Source organism: Meles meles, chromosome 19 (genome assembly GCF_922984935.1).
Source record: "Meles meles chromosome 19, mMelMel3.1 paternal haplotype, whole genome shotgun sequence".
Classification (NCBI taxonomy): Eukaryota; Metazoa; Chordata; class Mammalia; order Carnivora; family Mustelidae; genus Meles; species Meles meles.
This window is the reverse complement of record NC_060084.1, coordinates 54,539,704-54,564,446: the sequence shown is the minus strand read 5'-3', so window position 1 is coordinate 54,564,446 and position 24,743 is coordinate 54,539,704. Positions and strand designations below refer to the sequence as shown.

Below are 24,743 nucleotides of genomic sequence, written 5' to 3'. Positions count from 1 at the left end.
ATCACAAACAGCAAGGAACAACCCAAAAGACCAGAAACAGTCCTGTAAATACAGTGAACAACCTGCCAGTTACCAGAGTGAAATCAAGCTAAAGGATGGGCAGAATGAGTAAAGTGGAGTGGGAAGTACAGAGTTTTAGTTACGGAATTAATAAGTCATGGGGATAAAAGGTACAGCATAGGGAATAGATTCAGTACTATCATAATAATGGTTTACGGAGATGGACGGCAGCTCACTTGTGCTGAGCATCGTAGAACTTGTGGGGTTGTGAAATCACTATGCTGTAAACCTCAACTAATGTGATACTCCACCAAGTGTACTTGCATAGAAAACAAAATAGACACAGATATGCATACACACACACACCATTCAGCCACTTTCTGCAGAACTTGCATGTAAAGCAAGCTAATCTGCTCTCCAAATGAAGCCAACCCTAGGTATTCATGGTAGGGTAGAGATTTAGGAATGCAAATTTATAAATAACACAAGGAGAAAATGTAAACTGTGGAGGAGAGTGTGTCTAGCAGAGTGGAGAAGTGGAGAACATGGGAGAGCCTGGAGTCCCCACAGGCTGAGCAACCTGGGAGGTAAATGGAAGAACAGTAATTTTTTTTTAAGATTTTACTTATTTGACAGAGAGAGTGAGAGAGCACAAGCAGGGGGAGCAGGAGAGAGAGAGGGAGAAGCAGGCACCCCTCCAAGTAGAAAGCCTAATGCGGGGCTCAATCCTACGACCCTGGGATCATGACCTGAGCCGAAGGCAGAAGCTCAACCAACTGAGCCATCCAGATGCCCCAAGAACAGTAATTTTTGTGAGAGCATCTTGAATTGTTTTTCCCACAATGCACTAGCTCTCAGTTCTCACCATTAACATGTATGTAATAATGGCCAAAGGTCTCATGAAGGCTTTTCTGTGTAAGTGGATTCTTTTGGGGATGTTAGAAAAGTGCGACTGATTGTCCTGCCTGTGTTGATTTTAGGCAAAGTCAATTTTTAGGAGGAGGCTTGCATGGAAAACAGAAGAGATTCTGTAGCATGAAGCAGTGGCCATTAGTAAAAGTATAGGGAAAACTCGGTATTTTTGTTTTTTTAAGATTATTTATTTATTTATTTGACAGCGATCAGAAGTAGGCAGAGAGGCAGGCAGGGGTGGGGGCGAAGCAGACTCTCTGCCAAGGAGAGAGCCCAATGCGCAGGGCTCGATCCCAGGACCCTGAGATCATGACCTGAGCCGAAGGCAGAGGCTTTAACCCACTGAGCCACCCAGGCGCCCCCAAAACTTGGTATTTTTAAAGACTGTGGGATCTCAGGGGTCCAAGCTAAGAAACCCAGCACTGGACCAGGACCAGATTGTTCTTGCATTACTTGTCGACGTGGGAGCTGTTTCCAAGAACATGCTTGGCAGGGTGAGTGGAAGACGGAGAAATACAAGCAGCCCCAGAGAGTAGTGGCAGGTCCTGTTCACATGCCGGGGCCATGCTGGCTCAGATGGAAAGTGAAGGGAGGGAAGGACTCAGGCCCACCTGTTTTGTCTTCTTCCCTGTGTCGAGGAGCCCTGTGAAACTGTCCATCTTCTCTGATGCAGGCCTGGAGTTCTGTGTGGAGCCTGCATTCTCCAGGTTTGACTGCTGAGAAGTGGTAGTGTGCTTCAGATTATAGAAGTGTTTTTTGTTTTTGCTTTTAATATAATTAATGCTCTTCATTGAACCGAAGCTGGACTCCGTGCAGCCTTGATTCAATCTCTTGGTTCCCGTGTGAAGTGCACCTCTTTCTACTATGGTCCCACCACCTAGAATGGAATAAATTTTTATCATTGTTTGTTTAAACCTCCCAGAAAAATGAGGTAAAGTAGCTGTAGATTCAGCCCTGGTGTTGAATGGACTTCGCCTATTCCTCTTCACTTGACTAGATCAGTAACTTTGTGTTTGTTTGTTTTAAAGGTTTTTTATTTATGTATTTAAGAGAGAGTGAGAGAGCAGAGAGAGTGTAGAGGTACAGACAGACTCCCTGGTGAGAGCAGAGCCCTATGTGGGATTCCATGCAGGGTTCCACCTGGAGCTCAATCCCAGGACCCTGAGTTCAGGACCTGAGCCAAAGTCAGTCTCTTAACTAAACCAGCTACCCAGACGCCCCTAGATCATTCACATTTATACGCAGATGTACCTTGCTATGGGCGCTCACAGGTTAGAATAGAAGAACATTATCCTTGAGAGACAAAAATTGGACAGGAGGGGCACCTGGGTGGCTCAGTGGGTTAGGCCTCTGCTTTCGGCTCAGATCATGATCTCAGGGTCCTGGGATCAAGCCCCACATCAGGCTCTCTGCTCAGCAAGGAGCCTGCTTTCCCGTCTCTCTCTGCCTGCCTCTGCCTACTTCTGATCTCTGTCAAATAAATAAAATCTTTTTAAAAAAAATTTGGACAGTACATTGGTCAGCATGATGATTAGGACTTGTATCTGAACTCCCAGTCCATCTGTGTTGCAGCGGAGAAAGCCCGCAGTGTTTCGGGGACCCTGGAGGACATCATGAAGTGAGGGCAGGGCACATGCTGGAGGTGAGAGGGCCATGATTCTCACACATCGGTTAGCCTCCCATGTCTGGGTCTCTGGACCAAGTCTTTGTGATTCAGCTGATCAGAATGCCAGGAGGAGCCTGTGAAAGCCCATGATCACACATGAAGGACATAGTTTACCGACACGATTCCAGAGTGTGAGTCCTGTATGTGACTTGGCATTTGAATAAGATGGATGTTTTCAGGTTTACATTTAGATTATGATTTACCGACTTGTTTTAGACATTTATTTCACAGTACTTGTTCTGTGGGCACCTGACACCAGGGTTTGAGGAACTGTGGGCACCCGACACCAGGGTGATCCATGACAGGTTCATACACTTCCATTTCCTCTGTCCTGTATGTCAGATCCCTCCACTGTAAGATTAATACTTTTTCTCATTTATCATCACGTACCTTGGGATGACTTACTAAAAGATGTGTATAAATCATCTCATTTACTCTGGAAACTCCCTTCCCTGTTTTCACTTTGTTCGTACTTTGCTTTGAAACTGAAGGCTCTCTTCCTGTGTTTGCTGGAGATGGCGGTGTTTGAAGGGGAGAAGGTCAGTCAGTCACATGGGTCATCCAACTTTCCCTTTTATTCCACAGTCATGTCACAGATAGACTCTCGGTTCTCACTTCTCTGTTGCTCTAGAGGAAGAAAACTTGCATCGTATACATTCCACTGTCTTAAATTCTGAAGTATAACTTGGCGGAAAGGTAAATGAGTCAAAAACTTGATGCAGTAGGAGCACCAATGTTCAGTGGTTTAATCCTGTTTGCATTCCCATTGTCACTTTGAAACCTACTGTGAACTTTCTTTCAGAGTTGCCTCTGTATACTGGTCTCTGTGTTCCTCTTACACAAATTCAGCATCATACAGTCTGGGGTAAAACTCGGGCTCTCCTATTACGGAAGTTTTGCCAAGATTTTTCTTTGAAAGGTGAGGAACAGTTCTACTGTTCTCATAGGTTAGTGTGGATTTATGGCTGAGTTTATGAATCAGTGTTGGAATGTTATGGAGTAGATAGCATATGTTCAAGAAGATTGTTGTTTCTGTTCTTGGCATTAGAAGTTGTAATTGCCACAATTTTCTTTACATTCAAAATCATTCATGATTTTATCTAATTTTTTTTTTAATTTAATAGTCTGGCTATTGAACAAGAACTTCAGTTCATTGTCATGCGCATTAACACAGAGGAAGTAGACCTCTAGCTCACCCTCTACCTTTCCATTGTTCTATCCCTGTCTTTATATCTACAGTACATTATGTTGACAACTGTGTCTTTGTAGTGTGTTTTAAATCAGGAAGTATGGTGCCACCAATAAACCCTTCCTTTTCAAGACTGTTCTGGGTATGTGTTTTCCTGTAACATCCACAGGAATGTTAAAAGGGGTTTTGTTCCTTTGCCAAAAATGGCACTTGGATTTTGCTAGAGATTGCATTACTTCCAATGTTATGTTATTACTTATTCTGATCTATATTTTATGTATATCTGATTTTTCTTTGTTATTTCCTTCCTCAGCTAAGTATCAATTATGTTTCTTCTTTTTCTAGTTCATTGTGGTGTAATGTTAAGTTGCTTATTTGAATTTTTTTTCTTAAGCGTTTATAGCATAAGAAAATTAAAAGTGGAGTGTCTACAAGGGAAAATTAGCAGAAATAAACAATGTAAGTGATGACCAAAAAAATGAAATAGTATAAAAAGCAAAAATAAGAATTCCTTAGGGTTTTCTGTTGATCATGTCATCTGTGAACGGCGATAGTTTTTCTTTTTTCTTTCTTTTTTTTTTTTTAAGATTTTATTTATGTATTTGGCAGAGAGAGACAGCGAGAGAGGGAACAGAAGCAAGGGGTGTGGGAGAGGGAGAAGCAGGCTTCCCGCTGAGAAAGGAGCCCAATGCAGGGCTCTATCCCAGAACCCTGGGATTATGACCTGAGCCTAAGGCAGATGCTTAGTGACTGAGCCCCCTAGGTGCCCCTCATTTTCTTTTCAATAGGATTTCTTTTACGTATCTTTTCTCTCCTCATTGTTCTGACTAGAATATCTAATACTGTGTTGATTGGAAGTGGTAAAGTCTCTTTATTACCTTGTTTCTGGTTATAAAAGAGACGTTTTCAATCTTTTACTATTAAATATGTTAGATTTCTGCTTTTTGTACATATGTGGCCTTTATTCCGTGGGGGTAGTTTCTTTTTATTTCTACCATGGAGTGTTTTTCATCATGAAATGGTGTCCAGTATGCTCACATTCTTGTTCTACATGAATTAATATGATCATATTTGATCTTCATTCTATTGATGTATAATCTTAAATTTATAGATTTCAGTATGTTGAAACACACTTGAATTCCAGGAAGAATTCTCACTTGATTATGTCATAAAATAGTAGATGGTGCTTCTGATTCACTCTGCTTCCTTTTACCTTGGCATTTACATGACTGTTCTTGAAGGTAGCGGCTGGTACTCTGCTTATAGTATCTTCCTTGGCTCTGCAATGTGGTAGTGCTAGCGTCACAGAGAGTGTCAGATAATGTCCCTTCTCTTCGCCTCTTGGGAATGATCTCATTACACGTTCCTTAGAATTATCCAGTGAATTCATCTGGCACAAGACTTCTCTTGATTGAGCGTTTCTTTTATTTTTCAATCCTACTCAGTAGTGGTAGTAGAGGGTTTTTCGTTTTGTTTTGTTTTGTTTTAAATTCATGATGGAGTCAGGTAGGTGGTACGTTTTCTAAAATTTATACACCTTGTTTGGTTATCTATCTCTGGGCATATAATTATCCATCATCACCTCTTATAATTTTTTTATTTGTATGGTATCAGTTATACTGTGTCTGCTTTCACTTCTTCAGTTCTGATTTTAGTTGGTCTTCTCTCTTTCATTCTTAATTGATTTAGTTAAAAGTATGTCAATGCTGTTGCTCTTTTCTGAAAACCAGCTCTTCCTATTGTTGATATTTTTCTGTTTTTGCTATATCTTATTTGTATTTTAAGTTTAAATTTCCTCCCTGCTGCTAATTTTAGGCTCAAATGGTACTTTTCCTGATTTTTGTAGGTATGGGAAAGTGCTGTGTCCTCTAGCATGACAAGACTACAGAACTATCTTTTAGGCTATGTCACGGGTACATTGTCTGCAAGTTTATGTCTCCCTGGAGGAGTGAAGTTCTGATGATTCCTTCTCAGCCATCTTGCTGACGTTCTCTGATTGATTTTATTTTTCCGTATTAGAAGTTTTCATTATATTCATCTGAGAGTAGTAAGTGGAATGATTTTACTTTTCTCTTATTCGATATCTTTCAGCTGTATCTTCACATGGCACCCAGAGTTTCCTGCCAAAGCTGTGCATAGAAGCTTCTTTCCAAAACGTGGCAGTGGGTAGATATAAACATAGTGCCCTTGAGGATTTACCCTTAATGATAGACTGGAAAAATGATGGGGAGAGTAAAGGGCATCAAAGATATCATGAAGGACATAACCAAACTGAGACAACTGTCCGTAATATGAATCTGACTGCCCAAAATGGTGAAGGATATAAAACACCTTGGAAAACATCCCTTCTTAATCCTGCTTCTTCTGCAAAGCAGTGTCTTTCTGTAAACAAGGGCTCAGATCAAGTGGTCAAACATACATATCTGGAGAATGAAAATTTGGAAAATGTGGAAAGTTACCTTGTCCCTGCTAAAAGTAATTATTTGAACCATTTTGAAAGTAGGATTGGATTGACCCTTGAGTCAAATATTTCTGAAAATCAGAGATTTAAAACTGAAGAACCAACTACTATGTGGGATCCGTTTGAAAGGTCCTTCACCGAGCAGCTGACTCTCCATAATTACCAGAACATAATCGATGAAAACGGATTTGTTCAATACAGTGAATCTGAGAAAAAGTTCAACCTGGGTTCAAATATTAATATATGTCTGAGGACTCATTTTCCAGAGAATCGTTATAACTTTGATAAATTTGAGGAAGTCCTTTTTCAAAGCTCCAACCTTATTGTATATAAGAGTATGCCTATGGGACAGAATCCTTATAAATACAATGAATTTGGGAAATCTGTTAACCAGTCCTCCAGTGTTGGTGATTATCAGAGAATTCACATGGAAAAAAACTCATACAGATGTAATAAACCTGGGAACATGTTTAGTCAAGCCTCGGGACTAAATATGCATAATACAGTTGGCACTGGACAGGAAAGTTACATTTGTGAGGAATGTGGCAAAGTCTTCGACTGGCACTCAACACTATCTCAACATCAGCCAATGCATATTGGAGAGAAACCTTACCAGTGTGGACAATGTGGCAAGGCCTTTAACCAGAACTCAATGCTTACTCGACATCAAAGAATTCATACTGGAGAGAAACCTTACCAATGTGAACAATGTGGCAAGGCCTTCAACCAGCACTCAAACCTTACTCAGCATCACAGAATTCATACTGGAGAGAAACCGTACAAATGTAAAGAATGTGGCCAGGCCTTTAACCATCACTCAAGCCTTACTCAACATAACAGAATTCACAGTGGAGAGAAACCTTACATATGTAAAGAATGTGGCAAGGCCTTTAACCTACACTCAAATCTTACTCAACATCACAGAATTCATACTGGAGAGAAACCTTACATATGTAAAGAATGTGGAAAGGCCTTTAATCGGCACTCATACCTTGTTCGACATCACAGAATTCATACTGGAGAGAGACCTTTTGTGTGCAAAGAATGTGGAAAGGCCTTTAACCAACACTCAAAGCTTACTGAACATCACAGAATTCATACTGGAGAGAGACCTTTCGTATGCAAAGATTGTGGAAAGGCCTTTAACCGGCACTCACACCTGACTCGACATTACAGAATTCATACTGGAGAGAGACCTTACATATGTAAGGAATGTGGCCACGCTTTTATCCAGCACTCACACCTGCGTCAACATCACAGAACTCACACTTGACGTCAGAAACCTTACCCAAGTAAAGAAGGGAAAGCCTTTCATCACTGTTCAACCTTTACTCATTACGACGGAATTCACAGTGGAGCCAACATTACAAATGTAAAGAATGTGAGAAAACATTTAAGGACGACCCACCCCTTACTCCACATCAGAGAATTCATATTGGAGAGAAACGTGAAATTGTTGAGAATGTGGCAAGGCCTTTAAGCAATGTTAAACCCTGATTCCTCATCAGAGAATGTATGCTGGAGTGGATTTTGCAAATATAAAGAATTTGGCATGGTCGTTAATAAGAGGTCAAGCCTCATTCAACATCTCAGAATTCACACTGAGGGAAAAGTTATAAATGTAAAGAACATGGGCAAACTTTTAAGCTGCTCAACCCTTTTCCGTATCTCAGAGTTTATACTGAGGAGAAAGATTGCAATACAAGGGGTGTGTCAAGCCTCTAGCCAGAACTCACAGCCTGCTCAGTTATCATACAGGATAGAAACTGTGAAATGCAGACAAAGTTGCAGTGCCTTTAACTGGAATTCAGTCTATACTCCGTATCCCCAAATGCATCCTATCAAACCCTAGAAACATCATGACTGAGGAAAGACCTTCATTTTAAATACTCACTGTAGCAAATACCAGAGAGTGCATACACAAAAGTAACTTGAAAGATGTAAATATTTAGAAATGTATGTAAGTGAACATCAAATGTCAATAAATACCACAGAAATCGAGTAGAAAGCAGTACATGAGTCAATCTATTCAGACGTTACATCAAAATATTCCTTATAAGGAATAATACGAAGTTAAACACTTAGTGTATATGCTATTATGCTTCAAAAGAACAAGTGGATGGATTTTTACATGAGTACAATTAATTTCTGTATGTGCTTTTTTTTTTTTCATTGACCCTACCTGGGATTTGTGACTAACAAATATTAATGTATTTTCAGTTCAGAAAATTCATTTATTCCTAGTGGGTGTGTGGAAGTATGTGGCTGATTGTTGCTGTATTAGAGATACGAGACGCCCTTCTTCATTTGTTCGGACTCGGTATCTAATTGTCCATGGAAGAAGGACGATGTAATACACAATATGTGAAGAGAATCTAAATGCAGATGCTATTTGCAGTTAAAACATTAATGTCAGTTATCATGAAAGAGGTGTTCAGAACAACATTCTTCTCCATTTATTAAACTGAAGAACCCCTGGATAGTATAAATAAAACATTTTGACATCTGTTCTCTGAGGAAAAAGAAGTGGCAATCCAGTAAAATGTATCCTCATAATAGCTGTAGTTGCAAGTAGAGAATGTCCAGGGATGCGGTTGAAATGAAATTCTCACAGATTCCAGAAGAGGATAGTTAATTCTTCCCTAAAATGGTATATAATTATATACACACATTTTTTAAGAATGACCTCATGCCTGAAAATTATGGAAATCACTACTTCCACACCATTATATCTGCAGACGAGTGCTTTTTAGCACTGTATTCTGCATTTTGCATAAGGATCATAGAGTGCATTTGAAATTCATAAATTAGTTTATGCGTGAGCTTAACATATTTTAATTAATAAAACATAATTGATCTTTAATGTATTACCATGGATGAGTAATGAATGACGTGTTATCCCACCACCGATGTTAACCTATCTAAAGGTTGTAGGTAACTGGTGGAATCTGTCACGTATTTGGTAATTAGAGTGAAATAATATACATAGTCCTCCATTCTTTCATTGGCCTTAACGTTTAAGTACTGTGTGATTATTTTTCCCTAGTTTATCTAGTGTCATTTTCCCCTCTTAGGGACTAGTTGGATATTATCATGGACATGTTGCAGATTACATGGGGGTCTTACTGTCTGATTAGCTCAAGTACTCCATAATAATGCTACTTGGGGTATGTTTTGTGTAGCCAGTGCTTTTGCAGGGGCCTTGAGCTGACATCAGCCCCTCTTGGTAGTGCATTCCCTAGACAACACTCTGCAGAGTCACAGGTTCCTGTAACTTCTGTTCACATCTCCAGTCCACTCTTGTGAGCAAACATGTGCCCGAAGTACCATGACTTTACCTCATGCGTCCATGAGAGAAGACTCCCACGGAGCTTACCTAACCCTGTTTTAGTTCGAATGCCCCAATCTGGACTTAGACCTGGGACATTAAAGCATGGCACCATGGCCCCAAATAAAGGTACTTGCACCACCTCGTGTGTAAGGGTGTTGTTCTGATTTTTCTATGAAGTAAGCATGCACTCATACCAATGCTTGGTGTGTGATAGGTGCCCTAGAAGTAGGAGAAAACTGTTCGAGTAGGACTGATACGTAGCCTCAAGGAAGAGGTAGGAAATACAGAGGATGAGGAACTGGCAAGAAATCTGCATGTGGAGAGAGGACACCTTTCTTGGGTTGCACAACTCACCCCCTGCCTTTAGAAAAACAGCGTCTCCTTATTTCCTAGTGATCTCCAGATCTGCAGTTCCATTTATCCTCATTTCCCTTTCCAGCTCTTTGGGCATCACAGATATTCTTTGCTTGTGCTGTAGCTAGTTTCCTCCGTAAACACTGAATGGAGGCTAGAGAAATGTAAGGCCAGTGGATGTTAAGACTTTGAACTCCGGGATGTAAAACACAAGGAAGCCACCACCATCCTGAGAAAGATAAGATCTATTGAAAGAAAGTGTGACGGGCGCCCGGGTGGCTCAGTGGATTAAGCATCTGCCTTCAACTCAGGTCATGATCTCGGGGTCCTGGGATGGAGCCCCTCCTTGGTCTCCCTGCTCAGCGGGGAGCCTGCTTCTCCCTCATTCTTGACCTGTCTCCCCTGACTTTACGCGGTGTCTCTCTCTCTCTGAAATAAATAAAATCTTAAGAAAAAAAAAGTGTGAAGAACTCTTTACAGTGTGGGGAGGGCACCAGACAGAGGTGGCCCCCTCCAGCCTCTCCTAAGGCACAGGCAGCTTTGGGTTGGGTCATCTAATGAATGAATACATGCAATGCGGGTAAGAAACTGGCAACTGTGGGTTTCTGAAGAGTAGGGAACTCCTGCTTTGTTTTCATGATTTAATTGAATTCCCGTGTGTTCCTGAGGACCAGATTATTCTGGGTGGTCGTGATGACTGTGTTTGCCCAGTTCTAGATCAGTGGTAACTGGTGGAGGAAAGGTATTCGATGATGCAATCATTTGGGCATAGCTTTGAAATGTCACATGGTAGGGACGCCTGGGTGGCTCAGTGGGTTAAGCATCTGCCTTCTGCTCAGGTCATGATCCCAGGCTGCTGGGATCAAATCCCACATTGAGCTCCTTTCTCAGCGGGGAGCCTGCTTCTCCCTCTCCCTCTGCCTGCAGCTCCCCCTGCTTGTGCTCTCTCTGATAAATGAATTAATTAAAAATCTTTTAAATCAAATCCCATGGTAAAATAGATGTTGGAGATGAAGACTTCGGGACGGTGGCATAGGCAGGATCAGCAAGGCATGTCCTGTGGTTGCATCCAGGCCCTAGTATCCCAGGTCCATGACCCCAGCCTTGTTAGAACCATTGTTGATGGTGACTTTTCATGAAGGTTCATGCACTGCTGTGTGGAAGTTTCCACCCTTCAGTCAGCCCCATGCCGGGTACGGTCCTGTTATCTGGCTTTGTCTGTGCCATGGACTTGTTGGAGGGGTGGTTCAGCAGTCAGTGCCAGTGACCATTTCTGTTCAGACATTCAGGCCCGAGCATTCATTGACTGGTAAATGAATAAAGACACTGTGTGCATGTTTGTGTTTGTGTGTGTGTGTGTGTGTGTTGAGAGGGGGTAATGGAATATTCCAACATAAAAAGGAAGTTAATCTTGCCATTTGCAATGACATGAATGGAGCTAGAGAGTATTCTAAGCGCAAGATGTTAAAGAGAAATAAATTTTCAATCATATGTAGTATATAAGAAACAAAATAAACAAGAAGACAGGCAAATTACAAAACAGCCTATGTATAGAGAGGAAATTGACAGTTGCCAGAGTGGAGGTCGGTTGAGGGATGGGTTAAATAAATGAAGGGAATTAAGGAGTGCATTTGTGTTGAACAATGAGTATTGCATGGAATTATTGTCACTGTTGTACCCCTGGAATTAATATTAAAGTGTATATTAACTAACTGGAATTGAAAAAAAAAAACTTTTAAATGTATTGTTTTTTACAGATTTAAGAAAACTTTCCTTTTTAAAAAAAGAAGATTTTATTCATTTGAGAGAAAGAGAAAGCGTAAGCAGGGGAGGGGGAGAGGGAGAAGCGGACACTCCGCTGAGCAGAGAGCCAGATGTGGGGCTCAGTCGTGGGACCCCCAAGATCATGACCTGAGCCGACGGCAGATGCTCAACCGTCTGAGCCACTCAGGCTCCCCTAGAAAACTCTTAAGTTAACTGACATGTAGCAGGGCATAAAATATACCTCTGTAAGCCAGTTGAAACATTTTGTCTTTTCTCTCTACCTGATTATTCCAGAATCCAGAAAGTTGGAGTAACTATTATATTTTAGCCAAAATATGTGTTTGCAATTTCAATTTCAATAAGGATCTGTTCTCATTGGGAGGAGACACAATTGAAAACACTGGTTATAGGGTGCCTGGGTGGCTCAGTGGGTTAAAGCCTCTGCCTTCGGCTCAGGTCATGGTCCCAGGGTCCTGGGATTGAGCCCTGCATCGGGCTCTCTGCTCAGCAGGAGGCCTGCTTCTCCCTCTCCCACTCTCCAGCTTGTGTTCCCTCTCTTGCTGTGTCTCTGTCAAATAAATAAATAAAATCTTAAAAAAAAAAAAAAGAAAGGAAAGGAAAACACTGATTATATAACCAAGCCTTTGACAAGAATGTCCTTGCTGAGAAAGATCTGCATAGATCCAGATATGATGACAGCTATAAGGGACTAGGATTGACTTTATGGAGCCAATAAAGCCCCCTTGGAAATATCAACCTGACACCTTGTTTACCGAGTACCCAGAAGCTTACCAGGAGAGCAAAGAAGGTAATTTCCTAAGAGGTGCAGGAACCTAGGGATAGTTAACGGGTCTTCATGAAGAGACGATTTACCCAGTTCTGTTGTTATAAACAAAGTCTTGTGGCAAGTTCATGGCATGGCTCCTGGTGTGGAGACGCTATTGAAGGTTCAATCCTGAGATTCCTTATGAAAAGTTCCAGAAAAGCTATTTTTAAAGATTTGATAGGTCAAACTCTATTCTTCCTACATTTATGTAAAGAATCAGGATAAGGTTTTAGTTTAGTTTTTTGGGTTTTTTTTTAAGATTTTATTTATTTGAGAGAGCAAGAGAGAGAGAGAGAGCCCGAGTGTGGGAGAGTGGTGAGGGACAGAGGGAGAAGAGGCTTTCTGCCCTACAGGGAGCCTGGTGCAGGGCTCTATCCCAGTACTATGATATCATAACCTGAGCCAAAAGCAACTGCATGAGCCATGCAGCCGCCCTCCAGGACAAGTTTTTTTGTGAGACTTCTTTTGCAAACAAATCAGTGTTAGTTTGGCTACCTTCAGTAAAAATGGAGATGATTATAGAGAAAAATATGTCTCAGTAGTAACACGTTTGTAGTTACGAGTTTTTAATACTATTAATCATCAAATGGACGACATCCTGATTTCCTGTGGAGTCTTCTAATGCCAGGCTTTGAGTCCCCAAACTAACGTGATTTTTTAAAAGATTTATTTATTTGAGAGAGAGAGAGCACGCGGGGTGAGGGACAGAGGAAGAGTGAGAATCCCAAGAAGATTATGATGACCATGGAACCCGATGTAGGGCTAGATCTCACAACCCTGAGATCATGACCTGAGCTGAAACTAAGAGCTGGATGCTTAATGGACGGCACCACCCAGGCACCCGAGACATTTTAATATTTCTCCCACCTTTCTGATTTGTAATCATTTGAGAACTAAAATGGCCTTTTCCCCTATAGCTCTGCAAACGTAATGTAAATATCTTGATGTACAGAAATCATGGTAGTAGGTCATGTATAGACAGTCCTCGTGTTGTGGCTCTATGTTCTGCTGAAAGTATTACCAGATGCACTTGAGAAATAAACAAGGAACATCTGTCAGGTTGCCCCTACTTACCCTCACTCTACCCCAAGATGCTTTAAGTGTATCATCTAGAAGTCTGTTCAGCTGGCTACCCTTAGAAATCAGAATCTGGCAGGACGCCTGGGTGGCTTAGTTGGTTAAGTTTCTGCCTTCAGCTCAGGTCATGATCCCAAGGTCCTGGGATGGAGCCCCATATGGCACCAGGCATCCTGCTCAGCAGGGAGTCCGCCTCTCCCTCCTGCCCCTCCCCAGGCTCATGGTCTCTCTCTCTCTCTAAAATAATGAAGTAAAATTAAAAAAAAAAAAAGAAATCAGAACAAGGCTTAACGTTTGATCTAATCTTTAAGCACAGTTCCTTTGTTTTCCTATCAATGTCTCATTTCATAACCTTACTTGAACCCCTGGGCTACCTTTGAAACAGAGACCTGCATCATTGCCTCCTGAAATGAGTTTTGATTTTTACTGACCTATTGTCCAGTGGAAAGTCCTGGATCCATGACATGAAGCAATCTACCAGGTCAACTTCTATACGTGAACCTCCCAAGGAAGTTCAGATGGAGGAACTGGAAAGGGTTCAGAGCAGCATCTCCATCCCTTTCTGCCCCCCCCCTCCCCCGACACCCAGTGCGCCACTTTGGCCTTTAGATCATTTGAGTTAAGAACCCGCAGGCTCAGGAAAACATTCCCTCCCTTCTTAACCACAGAAAATCATCTAAAATGGTGGCGGGGGGGAGGTGTATTTCCCCAAATAAGAGTTACTAACAGTGAGAATGTTTACCTCTGGGACCCACCTGTAATCACAAATATGTACCAAATATCTGGTCCTTGTCCTGCCCTGTGAAGTATTTTCCTTCCCTGTGAAGCTCCAGGCCCCTATTCTCCTTTCCTTAGCTCAGGATGACATTCGTACCTCATCTTGCCTGACAGTCTTTGGAACTTCAATTCAGTCTATCTGGATTCCCTGTACTTACACATATTTAATTTGATTTTCTTCTGGTCATCTGTCATTTTAATTTGATTCTTAGTCCAACTGGAAGGACCTTTGAAGAGACAAGGACTCTTGTTCTCTGACAGGATTTAATTTTAATGCCTCATTTCCCGGCACCTATTTACAGTATAAAAGGAAGGCGCAGCAGTCGGAAGTACTTGTCTGGCACTTGACATGTTTTAGCTCAGGTTTTGTTACTGTTTCAGAAAGTGCACTCTCCGTTTCCTGCATGGCGACTGCTCTCTCAGTGTCTCCTTTAAAAGGTTCCAAGCAGGGGCGCCTGGGTGGCTCAGTGGGTTAAGCCACTGCCTTCGGCTCAGGTCATGATCTCAGGGTCCTGGGATCGAGTCCCGCATCGGGCTCTCTGCTGGGCAGGGAGCCTGCTTCCCTCTCACTCTCTCTGCCTGCCTCTCTGCCTACTTGTGATCTCTCTCTGTCAAATAAATAAATAAAATCTTTTAAAAAAAAAAATAAATAAATAATAAATAAAATGTTCCAAGCAGTAGTCAAAATGGGTACCATACTTGATGGTTTCATTTACGAGTTGGCTCTCTGGAGGACAGTGAGTGCATAAGTACATGAATGAAGAATTTCAGGGGGTCCTCGTGTAAGCCACCTCAGCCTTCAGATCCTCATGAGTACGATTTTCTATTTACTTATAGACCTGAGCCTACGTAATGTGTATGTGACAAGCATCAACCCCACCAGATTGTTGGAAGGTGGTTCTCCATCACTTCCCACTGGGATAGCTTATGGTGCATCCTAGTGGGGGGAGACGCCCAGCACTACCTGTGGGGTTTTATGTGGGGATGAATGTGCTCACTAGAGTGGTCTTGCTCCTTCACGTGTCACCCTGGAGAAGATTAATTCTATTTCCTGTCCTGGTTTTTTCTGGAGTTAACTTGCCTAAATTCAGAGTGCTCAACATGCTAAATGGCTGATTCTTCTATGCTTCCCTGGATGGGGCAGCTAAACCATTCGTGTCGTGAATGGAAATCTCTGTGGGACGCCCGTGCCGGGGGGGGGGGGGAGGGGGGGCTGGAGTTGACTGAGAGGAGCTCATGCCCTTTGTCTTTAGATTCATTCAGCATCTCCTTCTTGTTCCTTCCCGTCCCCCCCAGGTTTTATTTATTTATTTATTTATTTATTTATTTACTTATTTGATGCAGGGAGAGAGCAGGGGGAGCAGGAGAGGGAGAAGCAGGCTCACCATTGAGCAAGGAGCCCAAAGTGGGACTCGATCCCAGGACCCTGGAATCATGACCTGAGCTGAAGACAGACGCTTAACTCACTGAAGCACTCAGGAGCCCCAGAATCTCATCTACAGAATGTATTAAGCACTTACATGGACCACATTGTGCAGAATTTTAAAATTCTAAGAGGCAGATGCATCTGTACCGGCCATCTGCAGTCTGTGCTGCTCCTGACTCTAAAATATGGTGGCCATGAAGAATTACAATAGAAAATCACCTTCCTTTGAAGAAAGTAGTAACTAAACACCAACTAGTTTTGTAAACAGGCAGCCTAATGGGCTGCAAGTGGGGAGGTAGATCAGACACACCATTTCTCATGGCCAGCCACAAAAATAACGTCAACAATACAAGCACACAACAGGAACCACAGAGCTTCTCAGATTCTGTAAACTATCATAAGCGGTAGAGGACTAGTCCTCCTCAAAGTGAGTTTATGATGAAATTCCATTCCAGTAATAAGAAATCTCTCTGCCAAGTTACATGCCAAATTATTTACCTAGAGAAGTCTGTCCAGCCAGATTCCTTATTTCATTGCAAAATGAAAGTGCCATACTCAAGAGTCATTTCACATTTTCCATCATAGTCTTCTTGAAGGTAACTTTTTGATATGCATGGTCCTTTTAAACTAAGCTGTTTTGTTGTTGTCCGTGAGTGTTTAGTTCAAAATTTTATTTTGTACATTTTAAATTGAGCATTTGGGGCACCTGGGTGGCTCAGTTGTTAAGCGTCTGCCTAAGGCTCAGGTCATGATCCTGGGGTCCTGTTGGGCTCTCTGCTCAGCAGGAAGCCTGCTTCTCCCTCTCCCACTCCCCCCTGCTTGTGTTCCCTCTTTCCCTGTGTCTCTCTGTGTCAAGTGAATAGATAAAAATCTTTAAAAATAAATAAATAGGAAGAAAGAGAGAGAGTGGGAAAGAAATTGCTTTTGACATGAATTTTTGCTTACATATATATTTGTAGGTTGAGACCAAATGGGCCAAGTCTTGGATAGGTGACTTCTGTGATACATCTGTATCAGAAGAAATGTTAAAGCATGGCTAATATTAGAGTCCTGAGAAACTCCTTGCTTTAAAATTCATACTTCTTGTGCTCTATGTAATGAGATATATTAAACTAACGATTTGTGTATATAGTATGTCTGCATTTCCTAATGACTTTTCTTGCATCTATTTTTAATAACAATTATTGTACAGGTTTGGCAGTTACACTCTTCAAGCCAATACAGTCCAGATTGTATAAATGTATAAAAGAAATTTTAAAACTCCTCATTCTTCTATGTTCAAGACAAAAGCACATCAATGCTAGTGGCAGGTTCAGAGGGAAAATAGATTTCTCCTGAATATCTGAGAAAATGGGAAGTCCTTTTGAGACAATGTGGTAACATAATAATCCTAGCCTGATGGCACTAATGGAAAGAGGACCTCATCCACTTTCATGCCGTGATTTACTGGTCCCTACTGACCTTAAATCCGACCACTGTAGTGATTGATGTATGCTGGAACCTCTGAACGTGAAGCCCTGGGATCTCTACTTGTTTGTGTTCTGAATCAGCAAGAATAATTAAATTTGATGATGTAGGATTGGAAGTGTCGAGGGTTTTCTTTAGCGACTGAGCAAAAATGATGTCTCCACTTCATTTATAGTGACTCACTTTCACTCTGTGTGCTTTGTATATGTCATATTTATTTCAATACAAATTAAATTCTTCTTCTCCTGTATTGTTATATATTCCTATTTCATTGATGTGCAAATCAAATTGTGTCATAAAAACCTCTCCATATTTACGTATATTTAAAAATGTTATTTAAGAAAAAAAACCGTTAGGGGCGCCTGGGTGGCTCAGTGGATTAAGCCGCTGCCTTCGGCTCAGGTCATGATCTCGGGATCCTGGGATCGAGCCCCGCATCGGGCTCTCTGCTCCGCGGGGGGCCTGCTTCCTCCTCTCTCTCTGCCTGCCTCTCTGCCTACTTGTGATCTTCTCTCTGTCAAATAAATAAATAAAATCTTTAAAAAAAAAAAAAAGAAAAAAAAACGTTAGTTAGAATTCAGCCTTCCGTAGCCCCTCATTGCCTTTTTGTTAGAATGAGGTGAATTTGAACAATTCTATTGTCATAAACTCCTCATAAATAATAGAAGTGGTGTAATTTTGTGGCCTAAGGTGAAATTGGAAAAAAATAGAAAAAACAAATTACAGACCCATGAGGCCATGTCAGCAGAAGTTAATTCATGCCTTCTGCTGCCACTTTACCTTGTATCCCAGAGGTATCTTCTACCTCAAATGACTTTAAATCAGAGAAAATGTTTCTTCTTAATGTTCTTGGTTTTGTAAGGTGTATCCCATAATTACACTGTAGAGTAGTGCTGATTAGCCACTCGTAAGCGAGTGGGGTCACATTCCTATGTCTTGAGCCTAGGCTACATGTCCCTTGTCTGCGACAGCTGTGCCTGGGGACATAGGACCTGTGATGTGCTTTCTGTCATCTGAACTGACAAGATCAGTGCCGGCTTCGTGAGACCAACTTTGTGTCGATTCTGTCAGGAAGCTTGAATTTCTGTCCCTTCCAAGGTCCTTCTGTCTGGACAAAGAATCCAATTGAAGTTTGACAGAGTGGCAGAATGGATCAAATTAGATTTCATAAGCAGAAGGAACTGCACAGACATGGAAATCCCAAAGACAGGCTAAATGAGGTGTGTGTGTATATATATATATATATAATCATCCTTTATATGGAGGACAGCCTGGGACTTTGAAATGGAGAAATGCGCTTCCCAGAGCCAGAAGACAAAGAGCACATGTTGGGTAATTAGATGTGTGCCCTGTCATCAGATGGGTCACTCAGATAAAATCTGTCTCTGGTAGTCACTAAAGTGTTAAGTGTATTTAAGTTATTGGAAAAAAAATTTCTGGGGGCGCCTGGGTGGCTCAGTGGGTTAACCCTCTGCCTTCGGCTCGGGTCATGGTCCCAGGGTCCTGGGATCGAGCCCCACATCGGGCTCTCTGCTCCGCGGGGAGCCTGCTTCCTCCTCTCTCTCTGCCGGCCTCTCTGCCTAGTGTGGTTTCTCTCTGTCAAATAAATAAAAAATATTAAAAAAAAAAATTTCTGGAATTTTCTCATCTTGCGGATTTGAAACATAATACCTGTTAAGCAGCTGCTTCCGCATCTTTCTCTATTCTAAGACCCTGGCACTCATTCTCTTTTTCTCTCTCTCTCTCTTTCTCTCTTTCTTTCCTTCCTTCCTTCATGCTGTTCATGACACTAGGTCAGGCACTTAAGTGAAATCATATGTATCTGTTCCTGTGATGCATTTATTTCACTTAATGCCACCACGTTTTAACCATGTTGTATGATGTGACAAGATGTGTCTTCTTTTTCAAACTGAATATTATTCCAGTGCACACATATGCTACATTTTCTTTATGCATCCTCTAATAGTTCTGTTGCTTTCATTTATTATTGGCTTTTCTGAATGATGCTGCTGTGAATCTGCTTATGCAAAAATCTCTTGCAGATCCTACTTTGAATTCTTTCGTTATATACTGTCAAGTGGGATGGCTGAGTCTTATGATAATATGATTTATAAGTTTTGAGGAATCTCTATTCTGTTTCCCAAAATGATTACACCATTTGCATTTCCTCTAGCAGTGCATAAGGGTTTCAATCTCTTCTCATCCTTTCCAACACATCTAGGTTTTTTGGTGTTTTGGTAGTGGGATCTGAACAGGTGTGAGGTGATGACTTACTGCTTGAGTTGTATTCTTCTAATGAATGGTGACTCTGAGCATCTTTCACGTCTTTGTCCATTGGTTGTAAACTGTGTCCAGTTCATAATAATGCTAGTTGCTGTTTGGTTGTTGTTGGCAAAAGTTCTTTCTGTATTCTTAACTTTAAATCCTTATGCTCTAGAGACAAGTTTCCTTCCATTTCTCAGGTTGCCTTTAAACTCACTGAATGTTTCCTTACAATTATTTTATCTGATTTCCATGTGTCTGAATATATTGTATTTCATTTCATTAGTCTCAAGATACCTACTGGCTATTTTTTAAAATTTCATATTAACCCATTGATTTTTTCAAGAGCGTGTTGTTCAATTTCCAAATATTTGTGGCATTTCCAATGTCCCATCTGCTATTTATTCTTAATTTCATGCCATGTTGGTTAGAAAAGATACTGGTATGAGATCTGTCTTCTTAATTTTGTTAAGACTTGTAGGCAAACAGGTTGTCTGTACCAGAGAGTGTTCCATGTGTGGTTGAGAAGATTGTCTATTTTGTTGTTGTTTGGTAGGATTGTCTGTATATGGCATTAGATGTAATTGGTCTTTTATGTTATTCAGGTGCTCTCCCTGCTGGGCTTGAGTGTGGTCTTTCTGTCCAGTTAAGTTAACATATTAACTTCTGCCACTACCATGACGCTGTTGATTTCTTGTTTCCGTTCCATCTTAGATGTTTCACAGACATGGGACCTCTGATGTTAGGTGCACACAAAATTATAATTGTTATAGTATCTGGGTAATTTCATTTCTTTATGTATATTGTCATTTCTCTGCACTGACACTCTATGAACTTAATGTGTGTATTTGTCTGATATTAGTATGGCTACCCATACTTATTTTTTTGCCTTTGCTTTCCATTGCACGAAATGTACTTTTACATACTTTGAATTGTATCCTAAGTATGTCTTTAGGTGTTTTTTTTTTTAAAGATTTTATTTATCCGACAGACAGAAATCACAAGTAGGCAGAGGCAGGCACAGAGAGAGGGGGAGGCAGGCTCCCTGCCGAGCAGAGAGCCTGATGCGGGGCTCGATCCCAGGACCCTGGGATCATGACCTGAGTTGAAGGCAGAGGCTTTAACCCACTGAGCCACCCAGGTGCCCCGTGTGTCTTTAGATTTAATGTGATTCTTGTAAATGGGAGGTCGGTGGATGTTGTGTTTAATTCGGCAACCTTATGGCTTTTTTCTTTTTCTTTTTCTTTTTTTTTTTTTTTTTTTTTATTTATTTGACAGAGAGAGAAATCACAAGTAGGCAGAGAGGCAGGCAGAGAGAGAGAGGAGGAAGCAGGCTCCCTGCAGAGCAGAGAGCCCGATGTGGGGCTCGATCCCAGGACCCTGGGATCATGACCCGAGCGAAAGGCAGAGGCTTTAACCCACTGAGCCACCCAGGAGCCCCTCTTTTTCTTTTTCTTTTTAAGATGTATTTAATCCAGGGAGGTGGAGGAGAGATAGGGCAGGCCAGGGGACGGGAGGGTGGGGAGGGTCCAAAGCTGCCTTCACACTGTGTGTGGAGCTGACTCTGGCCTGATCTCACAACCCTGAGATCACAACCTGAGCTGAAACCAAGAATTAGATGCTTAACCACCTGTACCACTCAGGTGCCCTTATTTTATGCCTTTTAAAGGGGGAAATTTAATGTTCTTACTGAGAAGGACGATGGCTATTGTGTTTTCAGTTTTCTGTACTTCTTGTGGATATTTTATCCCCCTTTCCCTCTCTTATTGTGTTCCATTATGTTTCTTTGATGTTTGTAATGACAGCTTTCATACCATTTTCACTTCCTTTTAATGGTTTTTATAGTTTTTTTTTTCCTTTCACCTTGGAGATTACTTAAAACCTCTCCAAGCTGTGACAAACCATTTTAATTTGATATTGTCAGTAGCATACAAAACTCTGCTACTTTTTGTGTCCCCCACTTACTGTCATTATATCACCAGTAATTCAAATCCTGTCTTTTATGTTGTATACTCCATAATTTACACATATTTTTCTGCTTTTCTTCTTTTTCTTTCTTTCTTTTTTTTTTTAAGATTTTTATTTATGGGGCGCCTGGGTGGCTCAGTGGGTTAAAGCCTCTGCCTTCAGCTCAGGTCATGATCCCAGGGTCCTGGGATGGAGCCCCACATCAGGCTCTCTGCTCAGCGGGGAGCCTGCTTCCTCCTCTCTTTCTCTGCCTGCCTCTCTGCCTACTTGTAATCTCTGTCTGTCAAATAAATAAATAAAATCTACAAAAACAAAACAAAACAAAAAAAAATTTTAAAAATATTTTTATTTATTTATTTGACAGACAGAGATCACAAGTAGGCAGAGAGGCAGGCAGAGAGAGAGGAGGAAGCAGGCTCCCCGCTGAGCAGAGAGCCGGATGTGGGGCTTGATCCCAGGACTCTGGGATCATGACCTGAGCCGATGGCAGAGGCTTTAGCCCACTGAACCACCCAGGTGCCCCTCTTCTTTCTTTCTTTTTTTTTTTTTTGAAGAGAGAGAAAAAGAGAGAGCATGCCTGGGTAGGGGGAGGGGCAGAGAGAGAATCTTAAGCAGGGTCCATGCCCAGTGTAGAGCCCAATGCAGGCCTGGATCTCACGACCCTGAGTTCATGACCTGAACCAAAATCAAGAGTTGAGCACTGGGCGCCTGGGTGGCTCAGTGGGTTAAAGCCTCTGCCTTCGGCTCGGGTCATGATCCCAGGGTCCTGGGATCGAGCCCCACATCGGGCTCTCTGCTCTGCGGGGAGCCTGCTTCCTCCTCTCTCTCTCTCTCTGCCTACTTGTGATCTCTGTCTGTCAAATAAATAAATAAATTCTTTAAAAAAAAAAAAAAGAGTTGAGCACTTAACAGACTGAGTCACCCAGGCATCCCATTAGTTATGCTCTTATAATAAAAATTATCAAATGCCAATTCATAGTGTGAATTCTATATCCATGTCTCTTCTAAATCATAACATTGATTACCATTTGGCTCTATGTGTTTCCTATCTTATCTGATGAGATATTTGAATAAATTCCAATTCACTCTAAGTTGGATTATTTTGATGAAAGAATGCGATAAGAACTGTATTTATGGGTGATCCCAGAAAGCTGGGTGAGGACATTGAGGGAAATAAGACCTGGAAGACCAGGAAGCCATAACAGACTCTTAGTGTACTTATTTTTTTATGGATAAGAAGAGTGTGTTTTGTGTGTATTTGTGTGTGTGTGTCCACACCACTAACATCACCACAAATATAGAGGGTTTGTAAGAGTGACTTATCTTTTTTTTTTTTTTTAATTTTATTTATTTATTTGACAGAGAGAGAGATCACAAGTAGGCAGAGAGGCAGGCAGAGAGAGAGGAGGAAGCAGGCTCCCTGCGGAGCAGAGAGCCCGATGCGGGGCTCGATCCCAGGACCCTGAGACCATGACCCGAGCCGAAGGCAGCGGCTTAATCCACTGAGCCACCCAGGCGCCCCAAGAGTGACTTATCTGTGCGTAATGCAGGGATGACCTGTGACTTAGTTATTACAGAAGCTGTCATATCTTGCATGAGAATCACCTGATGCACTTGCAAACATCTAAGATTTCTAGGCTTCCTCCCATGTTGTCATTTCATTAGTTCTGGGCTGGGCTATAGCCACCCCACCCCCAATTTTCTGTTCTTGCAAGTACTCAAGTGATGCCAGTGGGGCCTGTTTTGGGAACCTGCTTTCAGAATGACACTCTGGGGGCATCCTAATGGTGGTCATCCTCAATGAAGATACCCATAGAGAACACAGTCAGATAAACAGATGAGCATGAATTGTTTTAAGTGGGCTCTGGTTTTGGTTCTGCAGATGTGACTGTGGGTCCTCTGTAGGCTGGGCTTCTGTCCAGGGCTGGAACTTACACTCTCATGTCTGAGACCATGGAAGCTGTTTTGTGTGAAGTCTTCTGGATGAAGGATTGATTGTTTAATGGGAGAGAACCCAAGAACAGGTCTTCTGGAAGGGCATTTGAATGCCTCTTGTTGCTGTAGGTATCCAGGTTCAAATGCGGACTCTACCAACATTTAGATGATCACTAAACCTTTTTTAACTGAACTATTTTGGTCCGTGATTAAGGAATAAAAAAACCTATTATTTCTTTTCTGTGAAGGAGTAAACACAGTTCTTCCCTATTATGTATATGTCCTTTGTGTCCCTCTTACTACATACACAGAGCATTATACTTCTGACACTTCTGTCACAAATATGGGGGTGGGGGGTCCTTTCCCCACAACAAGCAAGTCTCCAACATCAACTGGACATTTTGCAATTTAATTCAGTTTGGACACTGTTTACCCAGAGATTTTTTCAGTCCCATAGGTAAGAGCTCAGTCTCACAGACTGCCCCCACACCCCTCCAAAATACTTTCATACCCTATTCACAAGCTCACCCTGTTACGCATATACATGAATGACCAGGTCTGTAGATTGGAGCTTCCAATAATCTCCTTCTTGGGTTCAATTAATTTGCTAGAACATCTCACAAACCTCAGGGAAACACTTATGTTTACCAGCTTATTAAAAAGTATGGTAAAGGATACAGATGAATAGCCAGATGAAGAGACACATAGTGTGAAGTCAGGGAGGGTCCCATAGTCATGAGCTTTTGTCTCCATGAAGTTAGGGTTTGTGACCTTCCCTGTGTGGATGTGTTCACCAGCCTGTAATGTGTCACAACTCCATACTGTTGGGACTTTATGGAGCCTTCTTCATGTACACATGGCTAGTCATAACTCCATTTGCAGCTCTTCTCCAAAGTAAGGGGTTGGGAAGATGAAGCTTGAGTGTTCCAAGCTCCTGGTCATGGCTTGGTCTTTCTGGTGGCTAGCTCCCATCCAGGATCCCACCCAGAGCCAATTCCCTAGAATAAGAGATACTCCTAGTGCTGTTATCACTTAGGAATTAAAAGAGTTTTAGCAGTCCTGGGTCAGGGAGAATTCAAAGACCAATACTAGAATGTGGATGTTCCTAGCACTCTTATCACTTGGGAACTTATAAGGATGTTAGGAGCTTTGTGCCAAAATCAGGAACAGTCCAATTATACATGTATTCTGTTATCTGACACAGTAAAAAAGGAATAATAGTAGTCCAGAAGCATAAAGTCATGAACATTATAATCATCAGAATAAAGCATTAGAAACAGCAGGCTGTATCTTGTAAACACTATAGAATGACTTTAGACTTTGGTCAA

General features: G+C 41.7%; 2 protein-coding genes across 3 annotated transcripts in view; both read left to right on the top strand.

The window, feature by feature from the left end:
- The window catches only part of LOC123931286 (zinc finger protein 724-like), a 98,139-nt gene that overhangs the window by 13,438 nt on the left and 59,958 nt on the right, over positions 1 to 24,743 (top strand). The gene's annotated exons all lie outside the window — the stretch shown is intronic.
- The window catches only part of LOC123931291 (putative protein ZNF720), an 82,639-nt gene that overhangs the window by 36,337 nt on the left and 21,559 nt on the right, over positions 1 to 24,743 (top strand). The window contains exon 5 of one of the 2 annotated variants that reach the window (XM_045988234.1): positions 5,859 to 9,698. The exons of the other annotated variant lie outside the window; for it this stretch is intronic. Within the exon in view, the coding sequence (XP_045844190.1) occupies positions 5,859 to 7,501 (1,643 nt within the window). The 3' untranslated portion in view covers positions 7,502 to 9,698. Of the gene's footprint in view, positions 1 to 5,858; positions 9,699 to 24,743 lie in introns of those variants that run through there. 2 annotated transcript variants of the gene reach the window in all.